The 14,913-nt window shown below is 37.5% G+C and overlaps 1 protein-coding gene across 2 annotated transcripts in view; it reads right to left on the bottom strand.

Moving 5' to 3' along the window:
* The window catches only part of Tmem185a (transmembrane protein 185A), a 32,542-nt gene that overhangs the window by 13,674 nt on the left and 3,955 nt on the right, over window positions 1-14,913 (bottom strand). For both annotated transcript variants that reach the window (XM_052740588.1, XM_052740581.1), the window contains exons 2-3: window positions 3,133-3,309; window positions 545-752 (exon numbers count right to left, since the gene is read on the bottom strand). In XM_052740588.1, coding sequence (XP_052596548.1) covers window positions 545-752; window positions 3,133-3,309 — 385 coding nt within the window. The remainder of the gene's footprint in view (window positions 1-544; window positions 753-3,132; window positions 3,310-14,913) is intronic.

The raw sequence follows: 14,913 nt of genomic DNA, 5'->3' as shown, positions 1-14,913 counted from the left end.
AAGGAGTGACATCATAGGGGATTAGGTAGTGAAAGAGTTAAATTTTATGTATTAATTCAGATGGACTATTATACTAGTTATTTAATTAAATACCAGGGTATGTGTTGCTGTGACAGCATCAAGTTTTTAAAGGCGATTATTCTCAATACTGTAGGGTAAGTGGCCCTTATCCACAGTTGGAGGCTTTAAATGCAAAGTCTAAGGTTTCCTGGAAAGGAAGAAAGTCAGCCTCTAATCTGGAGTGTCAACTCCTGCTGAGTCCCCAGCCTGTCTGTCTGTTCATATTTGCCAGCTCTGCAACCATGTGGATCCATTCCTTAAAATCTCTCTCTTTGTGTCTATATCTCTATCAGTCCTACTGGTTATTTCACAAGACTGACAGACACAGGTAGCTTATAAGACAGAAAGCTAGGAGAAAGCTGAAGACATTTGTTCCCTTATAAACCACAACCTAGAGTTAAGGATTAGTCTGTTTCTTACCTAGGGTAAGGGACTGACATTAGAGTAACTATTTTAAAAACATGATTAAATACACAGATCTCACCTCTAGTGACCTGTCATGCCGAAAGCCCCAGACACATGCTGCAACAGATACTGGGGAAACAAAGAACAATGGCATGAAGACCAGAAGCCAGAAATGGCTTCCTCTCTCAATCCTGTCACAGACCAGAACTTCAAACATCAGCAGGAGCAAATGGATTCCCACAGCAATCAACATGGCTTTAAATTCCACACATGTTTCTCCTTCTGCTCTAAAAGGGGATAGAAGGAGAAGAAAAGAAAGAAAAAACACAGTTCAGAATCCTGAGTACAAGGAAAAAGTCCATAGCAAATACCAACTCAATTCACATTCTGAATTTCAACTGTAAATATGAAAAAACACAAAGATGAAGTAGAGAGCTCTTAAACCTATCTTTAACAGAGAATCTTTCAAATATCCAGGAACACTTATGTTTATAACTTTAAACTCAACTATAAAAGTTACTTCCAAGATTATTCTATTAATTACTTCTGTTGTAAAAAACTTCTGGTATCTCAAGTCTCATGATCTTCACTTCTCATTGAATTAAAAACAATACAAATCACATTTCATACAATACTAGAAATATAACTTTAGCTTCACCTGCAAGGGTAGGTTACATTCAAGAAGATATGCCATTTTTCTTAGATGCTACTTTAAAATGCAAATAAAAAAGTAATAAAAGTCTTTCATTAATCTTTATTCCAGTATAATAATGAATTAAAACCTGCAAATTAAAGTTAAAGTTGTGCTCAAACAAAATAAGTTTAATTAGCTGTATAAACAAAAACTTTTAATAAATTAAAATTGAAAATGCTTATAATGCATTTGTAAAGGCCTAAAATTTTCATTCAAAATACAGATAACCATTCCTGACACACTTGCCCTATGGGTGATAAATATTCTAGAAATTAGGACAAAGAGAAAAAAACAGTCATAGGTAATTCCTGTAGGACTCACTAGCATACTGCTGATTAATGGTCACAGGGGAATGACTATACCTGTGTATAACATACATCTAGCCAGCTATAAACACAATTTCTTTCCTTACTTGAAAAGTATCAAAACAGAGAAAAGATGTGTATAACTTTTCAGTATCAATTAGTTAATTTGTTTTTGAGAAACAAATATTAGATATCTGAAATTTTGGTCATAAAAAAAAAGATAGATCTACAACTACGGATCGGGGCTGGACAGATGGTGCAGTGTTTAAGAGTGCTTGCAATTCTTCCAGAAGACTTAACTTCAGTTCTCAGCACTCAACACTGGGTGGCTCACAACCACCTATAACTCAGCCCCGGGAATCTATCATCCTTTTCTGGCCTCCACAGGTACCCTCACACACGGGGCACACATTTACACAGGCACATGATTAAAAATAAAAAATAGCTGAGCAGTGGTGTTACATGCTTTTAATCCCAGCATTTGGGAAGCAGAGGCAAGTGGATCTCTGTGAGTTCGAGGCCAGCCTGGTCTACAAAGTAAGTTCCAGGACAGCCAGGGCTACACCATGAAATTCTTCCTCAAAAAATAAAATCTTAAAAGATTATATTACAATCTCAAAACAAAACAAAAAAACATTTACACAAGCATGTCCTTCATTTGCTATGATTCTTAGTGTGTAGCCTTTTTAAAGTCCTACATACCTATGGGATATGCATTTTACACAGTCTAAACTACAGCTTTTTTTCTTTTTCCAGATAAGGTTTCTTTGTGTAGCCCTGGCTGTCCTGGAACTCACTCTATAGACCAGGCTGGCCTTGAACTCATAGAGATCCACCTGCCTCTGCCTCTTGAGTGCTGGGTCTGCCTCTCAAGTGCTGGGATTAAAGACATGCATCACTACTGCCTGTTTTTTTCCTATCTTATCTTAAAAGTTGATAATCAAGAATTTTTAAAGCTGAAGTGGCCCCATCTTCTATACTTTTTTCCTTAAACAGCTGTTTGTCTCTCTGTCTACCTTCCTCATTGTCCTATCAAGAACTACTGCATTCTTCATCTTCTTCATAGAGGTTTATAATGGCCCTCACTCTCCACTTCCTTCCCTTGCCTCCCTTTTCTCTGAGAAAGGAAAGGGAGAGATTCCCATAGAATCCAGCCACACCAGGCTACTTCCACTTCCATGACCCCCAAAGATCTGCCTTCTTTCATAACATCTGATTCTCAGTTTACCTCATTCCCTAGTTCCTATCTCAAGGACTCATGGCTTTTGGACCAAGCTCACTCCCTGACATCATTACCAGTTAACCTCAGGACTAGAAGAGTAGGAGAAAGGGAACCCTAGTTCTAAAAGTAAACTGGAGAAGTCATACAGAGTGTTTCCATGCTTCTTATTCTGCTATGGTATAGCATTTCTGTATTTGGGATGTCTGAGGTTACATCTGTGGGCTATCTAGGCACTAAACCACCTAAACTAACACACCGTTTTTATAAGAAAATTCATAACAAGCATCTAAGTTTTTAAAAAAAAACTGATGAGAAACGTTTGCGAAACTGCAGTGTTCATAAAACCTTGAATAGAAAGAAATTGTCCTTATGGTATCTCTAGTGAGAACCACCAAGATTTTGTTTTCTCAAGATATAGACCAGTGGATTTTATAAAGCAGTATTACCGATATTGAGGATTTCGTGCCCAAACACCGGTTCCAACCGATGCTCCAACAATGACCATTAACTTCCACAACCATATTGGAGCAAAGACAGCCCAGTAGCTCCACTGAATGATGCCATCCAAACGAAGGGCCAGTAGCACAGAGAACAGCAGCAGACAGGCATAGATGAGGAATTTACTAGGAGAAAAGCAAAATGATGAAAAAGAATTAATTTGTAATAAACAGCTGATAATGAAATGAGGAGAAATAACAGAAACATATTCAGCTCATAAAAAAGTCAATAATTCAGGGCTGGAGAGATGGTTCAACAGTTAAGACCACTGGCTGCCTTTCCAGAGGATACAAGTTCAGTTCCCAGTGCTTAAAAGGCAGCTAACTGCTATCTATAACTCCATTTCTGGGGGTAAAACCTCTTCTTCCGGCCTCTGAGGGCCCTACACACACAGGGTGCACAGACATACATGCAGGCAAAACACTCATACACATTAAATAAAATAAATAAAAACATATTTAAAGTCACTAATTCAACAATCATTTATTTAAAAGTTCTATGTAGAAAACATATTGTGTAGGGGATGAGAAAACAAAAGCAAGTAATTAAGTCTCCTGCTTCCAAAGGATTTCTGATGGACTCCACACACAGAAAGGTGCAATTCAAATACAGTATAATATTTGTGTAAGTGGTGGTATGGACAAAGTGAGATGGGAGCTAGGAAAAGAAAGTATGGTATCTGACTGAGGCAGTAGGAAGAAGAGATGAGGTGACCACAGAGCTTCAGAAGTAATTGGAGGGTTATCAGATAGAAAAACAAATTGGATGAGGAAGTATCTTAAGCAGTAGGAACTAGTTATACCACAATATGGATAGTGGTGAAAGTTGACATGTTTAGGATAAGGTCAAGCTCTGTCATTGACTATTTGATCAAATTCTCAAGAAGGTATCCCTTTGGACATTAATGTCCTGATAACAATAAAAATAGCCAAGTATGGTGGCTCACATCTATAATCTCAGCATTTAGGTAGCTGAGGTAGAAGGAACATTGTGACTTCCAGGCCATCTTGGGCTAAATAGTGAGTTCCAAGCCAGACTGAAAAATATCATGAAATTCTGTCTCAAAGACAAAAGAAACAGGGCTAGAGAGATGGCTAAGCAGTTGAGAGTACTTCTTGCTTTTCTAGAGGATCTGAGTTTGGTTCTCAGCATGGACACAAGTTGTGTCACAACTGCCTGTCACTCTAATCCCAGTGGATCTGTGTAGTGATATATTGTGTACCCTAATAAACTTGCCTGGGGATCAGAGGACAAAACACTAGATTAGACACAGAGGTCAGACAGTGGTAGCACACACTCTTAATCCTATCACTCGGGAGGAAGAGATCCGTCTGGATCTCTGTGAGTTCAAGGCAACACTGGAAACACAGCCAGGCAATGGTGGCACACACCTTTAATCCCAGTACTGGGAAGCACTCATGACTTTAATCCCAGGAAGTGGCATGGCTGGGAGGGGAAAGGTAGGTTAAGCGTTAGGAAACAGGAACTAAAGCAGTTCAGCTGAGAACCATTTGGGTGAGGACTCAGAGGATTTCAGTCAGAGGATTCATGGAGTTGGCAACATGAGGTTGGCTGTGGCTTGCTCTGCTTCTCTGATCTTTCAAGTTTCACCCCAATATCTGGCTCTGGGTTTTTTATTAAAAGATCATCTAAGATTCGAACAACAAATCTGACACCCTCTTCTGGCCTCTACAGGTATAAGTACACTAGTGGTATGCATTCACAAAAAAGTGTATACATATGCATAAATCAAAAATATTTAAAAGAAACAAAAAACACACAAAAGGAAAAATGAACAGTTATTTGTCATATTCATATGATACATTTAAGTGTATATATATAAAATACTTTAAATGGCTGAGTAAATTACAGCTACATCTATATATACACACACTCATATCACAAATAGAAAAGAACTTTGGTAGATGTCATTGAAATAATATGATATTACATTGTCAAGCACTTCTACTTCTAGCCTTAGTATAAAAACAGGAATAAGATTTACCTTTCCTATTGAGAGCCGCTGGTAGCGAAAGTCCATGAGAGTATACAGCAGTGACTAAAAATAGAGTTCAGAAAGTCAACCTATCAGAACTAAGGGTTCTGTTGGAGGAAACCATCATGCAAGGCGTTATGGAATTACTGCCTTTTGAATGAACTGGCTGTCTCTTGTTGTAACTTCTTGTGCAATAACAGCTATGATTCTCCCCATCCATTTACCGTGCATCTCCATGTTACGTGTACATGTAATCTCACGATCGCATCTCAATCTTGGGCACAACTTTCCCTGTACATTTGGGGTGATTGGATAACTGTCCCCAGCTGTGTTTACTTTTCATTAACATATATCTGGCCAGGGCCACTCTCCAAACAAAAGTATTTCAGCAAAGATACTTTTTTCCAAGGACAAATGCAGAGAAATAAACATTAGCTCATCTCACCCACAGATAGAGAAAAGAACCACTAACAATTAAATCCTCAACTCCTTACCCTCACCCGGGTTATTTACACAAGACCCTAACTTAAGAGATTTCCTGCTCACATTCCTGGGATGATGTTTTAGCCATTTGCTAGATACTGAGTTAAGGCAGTTACTTCCCACTGACCCAAGGAGATTGCCTACAAGGCCAGACAGGCAATAGGTGCCAAGCTTCTTTCTTGTGCAAATTAAGTTTTTATTCCTCCTCAGCCAGGTGCTATTCCTAGATTTTCTCCTCAGCAATTACTCTGAGTGAAAGTGCTTTTACTAACCAAATACTACATGCTCTGACAGAGGTTGCTTAGCCACCTAGCATATGTCCCCCTCCCTATCAGAAAGCAGCTGCAGCTGGGATGAGCAGGAAAAGTGGCACCAAAGACAGTTTTTTTCTTGTCACTTATTGACACTAGATGATGGAAAAACTTCTAATGTTTATGAGTTGTTAGATTTCCTATTGTCAAAATGGCCATGTTACCAAAAGCAATCTCCAGATACAATGCTCAATTCCCATTAAAAATTCCAATGACATTCCTGACAGAAATAGAAAAGAAATAACCCTAACATTTATATGAAACAGAAAAGGCTCTAAACACACAAATTAAATCTGGGCAATATTAGCAATGCTGAAGTACCATAATACCTCATTTCAAATGACATTACAGAGCCACATGTAACAAATGTAACAGAGTTCTAGCATAAAAGCAGACATGTAGACCAATGCAATAGAACAGAGGACTCAGAAATAAGTCCATGCGGCTAGAGCCATCTGATTCTTGACAAAAGATGCCAAAAACATGAAAAGGATAAAAGCTAGTCAGTTAAATGGTACTAGGAAAACTGGATAGCCATATGGAGAAAACTGAAACTATATCTCTCATCCTGTACAAAAATAAACTTAAAATGGCTGAGTCCTCAACAAAAGATCTGAAACTTTAAGATTACTAAATGAAAACATATGGAACAGTTCAAGATGTAGTCAGTAGCAATGACTTCCAGAAAAGGAATCCAATAGTCTAGGAAGTTATAACAAGGATAGAAAAATAAGATTGCTTTAAATTTAAAAGTTTTTGCACAGTAAAAGAGATATATAACTAAGTGAACAGAGAGCCTACAAAATGTGAGAAAATATTTGCCAGCCATTCAACTTCTGGTATTAATTAATATCCAGAATATATAAAAACTCAAAATATTAGTAGTACATAAGTCAATTAAATACATGAACCAATAAACTGAACCAATAATTTCAAACAATGAAATACAAGCAGCCAATGAATACATGATAAAGGGGAAAAGCAAATCATAACTACATTGAGATTTTATCTCATTCCAGACAGAATGGTTATCATCAAGAAAACCCTAACAAATTCAAACAAATAAAAATAAATATTAGTTGCGATGCAGTGAGTGGGATCTTATTTACTGCTATTGGGAATGTACAAGACCAGCCACTATGGAAATTAGTATATTTAAAAATAGAACTTCCATATGATCCAACTGTACTATGGAGTATAAAATCAAAAGAATTGAAATCAGCTTCTAATAAGACAGCTGAAGAACCAAGTTTATTGTGGCAGTCAGTATTAACAATAGTAAGATCGAATCAGCCAAGGTACCCATCAAGGGAATTAATAGAGAAAGAAAATGTGGAATATATACACAATGCAGTCTTATTTGGCCACAACGAAGAATAAAACTATGTCATTTGCAAGAAAATTGATAGAATTTTAGATTATCCTGTTAGGTAAAATACGCAAGACTCCAAAAGACAACTGTTACATGTTTATTGTCATTTGTGGAAAGTAGAAGAGAAATGACATGAGATATGAAATGGGAAAAGGGAAAAAAGGGACAGCAAAAAGGGTAATAAAAGGGCTGAATATGAACAAAGTATACTCTATACATGTATGAAGGCTTACAGAACAAATTCATACAAACAACATACTTCATAGTGGTTTGTGAGTCTGAGGAATGTGAATGACTGCTAATGATTAAGAGGTGAATAATAAAACATTCTCAATTTACACAGTATTGAATGCTGCACAATTCTGTGCGAATTTTTAAAAACATTGACTTTCCGACTTTAAGAGTGACTCTTGGGGCTAGAGGGATGGCTCAGTGGTTAAGAACACTGGCTGCTTTTCTAGAGGTCCTGAGTTCAGTTCCCAGAACCCACATGGCAACCCACAACCATCTATAATTGTAGTCCCATGGGATCTGATGCCCTCTTCTGGTATGCAGGTTTACATACAGACAAAACACCATACACACATACACACACAAAAAAAAAACCATAAATAAATCTTTAAAAAAGAGTGAATCTTAAATGTAAATTGGAGACCAAAAAAGTTGTTATTTTAAAAGAACAACAGTAAACACATTATATACTATATAACTACAATTTTACAAAAATCTTATTCTCCAAAACCACTCATTTCCAAAACTGCATTCCAAACCTCACACATTTAGTATGTAGCATCAATTCTATAGGTTTACAAAACATGAAGTGTCTCGCTTCACAGAAGTTAATCCAAATTATAAGATCCACATTTCATTCATTCTATTGTAGTATGTTTTAGTTCAAGCATATGAAGAATACCTGGCTTTCCAGAGATACACAGAAAATAAATGAGTGTTTTAATAGCTCCTTCAGATAATGGTGGGAATTCAAGAGCACACTGCAACTCAATGCATGGTGGTTACTTTTCTGTTCTGAAAACATTTATTTTAAATTATGTGTATGTGTGTCTGGGGGTGGGTTGTGAATATGAGTGTGATGCCCATGGAGGCCAGAAGAGGATATCAGATTCCGTGGACTGGAGTTACAGGCAGTTGTGAGCCACCTGATGTGGGTACTGGGAATTGAAATATGGTCCTCTACAAAAGCAGTAGGTGCTCTTAACCACTGAACCATCTCTCCAGCCACAGTGGTGGTTTCTTGAAGGTGAACTTCAATAAGCGTGAAATCTCATCAGTGAACTTTTTGTGCTCTGCTATGTTAAAATGCACTGGTCTTTCTTGTGAGCTGAGTAGCTCTTTAATCCCTGTATAGCTGTGCAATACTATGAAGGTTGATAGGAAATATCTGTTCACTAAGTTATGAAGATTTTTCCTACAGTATATATTTCACTATACAAGAGCAAACACATCACTTATAACTACCTACTTCACTCAAGTGGTTTAAATGCTGAGGTTGTCCAAGCCAATGGTAGTGTTTACAAGCTTTTGACAAATATCTTATTTTCCTATAAAAATTCAGAGTTTACCATTTTTAAAACTATCATGAATTGTTTTTCCTTGAAATGTCAGGTATACCTCTAGCATTTTCAAGATAATGTTTGTCAAAGACCCTAATACAAATAACCCTAATACAATTAATCACTTATCTGTTAGTTGTTCTTCTAAATTAACCCAAACAATATTAGGTCCACCCTACATTGTTTGCTCCCAGGGTCCGCGGAAGAGTCTACCAACCAGCTGAGGATTCTAATCTGAGGGATATTCAATGAATCTAAGCACACTGAGTTCTTTAGTCCATTCACTTTATTCGTCTATGGTGATCCTATCTGTACAGTTTCTTTTCTGCTCTCTTACTTAGCTCCTCTTGGTCCCTCCTGCTCTCAGTCCCTTCTGCTCTTCATCCCTTCTGCTGTTCTCTCATCATTCTACCTAGTTCTTTCCATCTCCGTTCTCATCTTTGTTCTTCTCCATCAATCCTCTTTTTTCAGTGCTCTCAGAGAACCAGTATATATACCCACTATAAGGAACATGTAAGGCCTAGGGTGAACAACCCTGGTCAGAAGTGATAAGCAATAGAATGACGTAAGTAAACCATAAATGGAGTAGTGATAAGCTATAAGCTATGTGTGGAAGTAGGGATAAGACTAGAAACCTAGCCAGAAAAGAATATAAAAGATGAAGCCTCAGACCCAACCAACAGAGCCCGTCAGGCCCTTGTGTGAGACAACTCTCCTCTGCCAGAGACGTGAGATTCTGTCCCCAGTGCAGACATGGCTGACCTGAGGAAGGCTGACCCAAGATCCAGAGGAACTTACCGTGTGAATAAATGAATGTTATACCAAGTCTGAATCAAGAGTGATTATTCCTCCCCCGTAACCGGGGTATGTGCTCGCTACACCCACACAGTAATTCTTTGGTAAAGCAATGCGAGACTTGAAGTTTTCAGGGTCGCAGAGAGAGGTGATAAGGATCCACACATAAAGCAATAATTGTCAGCTTCCAATTACAACCCAAAAGGGGAGTGACTAAAGGGGAGTTCTCTGGTAGGGTCAACTAAAGGCTAAGACGAATTAGGGAATTTATGTGCTCAAACTATCATCTAGAAATGGCTAGGTAGAATGTTAGGGGTCAATAGGAAAGAAAGTCAAACAAGAAAGTAAACTCTCTTTGGCGGCGCCACTTTTCCTGCTCATCCCGGCTGCAGCTGCTTTCTGATAGGGAGGGGGACATATGCTAGGTGGCTAAGCAACCTCTGTCAGAGCATGTAGTATTTGGTTAGTAAAAGCACTTTCACTCAGAGTAATTGCTGAGGAGAAAATCTAGGAATAGCACCTGGCTGAGGAGGAATAAAAACTTAATTTGCACAAGAAAGAAGCTTGGCACCTATTGCCTGTCTGGCCTTGTAGGCAGTCTCCTTGGGTCAGTGGGAAGTAACTGCCTTAACTCAGTATCTAGCAAATGGCTAAAACATCATCCCAGGAATGTGAGCAGGAAATCTCTTAAGTTAGGGTCTTGTGTAAATAACCCGGGTGAGGGTAAGGAGTTGAGGATTTAATTGTTAGTGGTTCTTTTCTCTATCTGTGGGTGAGATGAGCTAATGTTTATTTCTCTGCATTTGTCCTTGGAAAAAAGTATCTTTGCTGAAATACTTTTGTTTGGAGAGTGGCCCTGGCCAGATATATGTTAATGAAAAGTAAACACAGCTGGGGACAGTTATCCAATCACCCCAAATGTACAGGGAAAGTTGTGCCCAAGATTGAGATGCGATCGTGAGATTACATGTACACGTAACATGGAGATGCACGGTAAATGGATGGGGAGAATCATAGCTGTTATTGCACAAGAAGTTACAACAAGAGACAGCCAGTTCATTCAAAAGGCAGTAATTCCATAACGCCTTGCGTGATGGTTTCCTCTAACAGAACCCTTAGTTCTGATAGGTTGACTTTCTGAACTCTATTTTTAGTCACTGCTGTATACTCTCATGGACTTTCGCTACCAGCGGCTCTCAATACTAAATGAAGTATCTCATGTATACAATAGCTTTAAAATCAGGCACACCACTGTTTTTTTCCTGCATTCATTCACTGCTGTATCAATCTACTGCAGACTTACTGTTCTTCCCAATTCATCACATGAAGTATTAAATTAGTTTTATACCCAAATATCAAGATAAAATGAAATTATTGTGTTTTTTCCTGCTTCTGAAGCTGGCATTTTTAAATGCAAGTATGTGGAATCCTAATAATCTCTCAAGTTACCTCTAAATGCCATCAAGTTTTAATTTAAAGGGCTAGAGAGATGGCTCAGCACACTTTCTGTTCTTACAGAGGACTCACCTTTGGTTCCCAGCATCCACATGACAATTAATAGCTTTCTATAACTCCAGTTCCAGGGGATTCAATGTCCTCTTCTGTCCTCTGTAGGTATTGCATGCATGTGGTACATAGACATACATGCAGGCAAGATATTCATACAGATAAAATAAATAACTTTTGGATTTTCAAGACACGGTTTCTCTGTTGAAACAATGCTCGCTATCCTGGAACTCACTCTGTAGACCGGGCTGGCCTCTAACTCACAGAGATCCACCTGCCTTTGCCTTCTGAGTACTGGGATTAAAGGTGTGCGCCACCACTGCCCAGCATAAATAAATTTTTTAAAGACACTAATTTGAGGATTAAGTTTCCAAAACACAAAAGTTTGGTGCTATATTCAAACCAAAGAAATGCCTTTAAAATGGAGTTATTACCCACATCTGAATTATTAACATTAGTGTCTTACCACTGGGCAGTATATCATGGATCAGGACACAAAAGCTAATGTCTTTTTTGAAATGTATAAGGACCTTACTGCTCAGGCTCATGAATAGACACCAAAGAGCTGACTCTAACTATAAAAGTTTTAAATATTATTTTCTGAAAATTAAAAGGATGCAATGGGACTCTTTTTAGACCCACTGGGGTTTTCCAGTGAAATCTCCTGGTTTAACTAGAGAGTATGGATACAGGTATATATGAATGCAAGTAACACACACACACACACACACACATACACACACACACACACACACACACACACCATACTCTAGGTGACATATTCCTGTTTATGACTTGAGAGACTGGCTCCAACTGACAAACTATTGATATTTTTGCAAACTATTAAAAGATTAGATTAAACAAAACTTTCCTACCAAACTAGAAATATTTTAGTGGAAATTTTTATTAAGATGAAAAATATTTAAAAGCACATAAATAGAATATATATATATATATATATATATATATATATATATATATATGCGCACAAAAATGCAGATGAACAAATCATTCTTAAACAACATTAGATAGGTCCAGGCCAGTGAGAAGATGGACACTCAACTTCTTTATCTCCTATTTATCTCATCTGATTTCTTACACATTGACTCATTAAGATAAATGTAAGTGAAAACATTGTACAAATAATATATTTTATATATTATTGCTGTAGTATTTATTATTAATGACACAAGTTGTAAATATCTTATATGGTAATAATTTTCCTCACTGCTGGATCATAGTTTAACTATCAGACGTGACTAATCATATGTTATCAGTTATACAGCATCTACACCTAAAATTCAATACAAGACCTTTATCTGAAAATTTTAGTCACCTTGTACACTTATGATCCATCACTAGGCAAAGCAACCAGAAAGTCATAGCATAATATTAGTAAAGTTAGTTCCCAGTGTCCTAAGAAACTAATACTTCTTCAATATACTGCTTCCTTCCTACAACAGAATTTTCCAATGGTTTATGCCAGTTTGTACTCAACATGTAGTCATTCAGCACATTTATTCAGTGCCTCAAAGTCATGGCCCTCAAAGAAATCACAGCCAATAAAAACTATGTATATAAGTTATCAAGTAATGGCAATATTTTCAAACCCAGAAATTATACATGCAAATGGAATTTACATCCTTTGACCATTCCCATTGGAGGTAAAGCATTAATTCTACTATGTCATTGCTCAAATCATCTTTAGAACATTCCTCTCAAAAGTGCCTTAAGAGCCTGAAGTACATTATTCTGAATATAATAAGTAGTGCCAAATCTTTGCTGAGAGTGGATTTGATTTCTGGAAATTGCCAAAATTCAACCAGAGCCAAATTTAGTGAAAAGATATATGATCAAACTAGGTGGCACTATTTTCGTTCAAAAATGATTATTATAATACACCAAGACAGATTTTCTTAAATGATTTGTAAAACTGACTCTAAAGGCCATTCTAGAATATTAACAAGGGCTCCGAGCAGTGGAATGGGTACATTTTACTTTTCCCAACTTTTTTGAATGATGTTTATTTGGATATATAAATACCAATATAAGGTATGCTTTGTATAATCATTTTACAACTCCTAAATAAAAGGTTCACTTGCTGTAATAAAACGTCATGACCAAAAGCAACTTGGAGAGGAAAGGGTTTTCATCTTACAGTTCCAGGTTAACAGTCCATCACTTAGGGAAGTCAGGGCAGGAACTCAAGTAGACAGAGAACCTAGAAGCAGGAGCTGATAGAGAGGCCACAGATGGTGCTGCTTACTGGCTTGCTCAACATGCTTTCTTATGGAACCTAGAACAACCAGCCTAGGAGTGGTGAGTCCTCTTATATCAATTGTTAATCAAGGAAATGCCCCACAGGTTTGTTCACAGACCAATCTGGGGGAGGGGGCATTTTCTCAATTGAGGTTCCCTCTTTCCAAATGACTCTAGCTGATGCCAAGTTGACAAAACACTAGCCAAAATGGCCCCTCAGTACACTGGACATACTCTATTATAGAAGGAAGGGACATGTAGGGTGGAACAAAAAGCTTCAGAAGAAACCTAACCTGGATTAGAATCCTGATTTGGTTCATAATTGCCTGTTTGACTTTAGAGAAGTCCAGACTCTGTAAAATGAAACTGTTTGGGACCAGAGACGTATCAACAGACAGAACTTGTCACTGGCCTGATGACTTCAAATCCCAGAACCCACATGCTGAAAGAAGAGAACTGACTCCTGCAAGCTGTTCTCTGATCTCCATATGCACACTATGTAATATGTACACCCACACACATACACACACAATCAATAAACAAAAAATGTATTAAAATTAGAAAATAAAATAAGATGAAGCTGTTTTCTGATATGTAGGGCTATTATAAAGAGTAAGGATAATGAAAAGTAAAGTGCCAATACTGTGTTGACACATGGTGGATGCTCATAAGTCATAGCATTTATTAACAACTATTAATCGGTAAAAGTCATGAGAATATTCTATCAGTGTCTTTATACACCCCAACAACAGATGTGCAGTCATTCAGACAGTAATTCATTATCAGTACAGACAGTACACTCATATTGACAGATCAGTGTCCTGCTTTTAAAAAATACAATCTGTAAGGGTTATTTGGAGTAACTAACACTATGTTCTTTTTTACAGTGCTGGAGAGAAACAAGTCTAAAGCCCTGCACATGTTAGACAAGAGTTCTACCACTGAACTATACACTAACCTCAACAGCATGTATTTTTAAAACACTGCACACATTATCTGCAGTGATCATACAACACTGCCCTTTCTTTTTAAACAATTCTTTTCAAGAAATTTACTTTATTTTGTATGAATGGGTGTGTTGCCTGTATGCATGTCTGTATACCATGTAAGTACCTGGTGCCTGCAGAGGCCTTTAGTGAACTGTCACCAACAACCACATTCATTTTTTTTTCTAATTTCAGATAAAAGACAACTTACAAAGACTAAAGAATGGCTTTAGAAGATGAAGCATACAATAAGTTTGCAAAGATAATTTACGTCAGTAGTATTACATGTCTATGGTGATATTTTATTTGTGCTGAAATGTGATTTTATTTGTATGCTAACAAATAAAGTTGCCTGGGGGTCAGAGCTAATAGCAAACCATAGCAGAAGCCTGGTGGTGGTGGCGCACACCTTTAATCCTGATCACATAACAGACAGATCTCTGTGTGTTC

This window comes from Peromyscus californicus, unplaced genomic scaffold, assembly GCF_007827085.1.
Source record: "Peromyscus californicus insignis strain IS unplaced genomic scaffold, ASM782708v3 Scaffold_10__1_contigs__length_136768540, whole genome shotgun sequence".
Lineage (NCBI taxonomy): Eukaryota > Metazoa > Chordata > Mammalia > Rodentia > Cricetidae > Peromyscus > Peromyscus californicus.
Note: the sequence above shows the minus strand (reverse complement) of the source record. Positions and strands in the feature narration are given on the sequence as shown.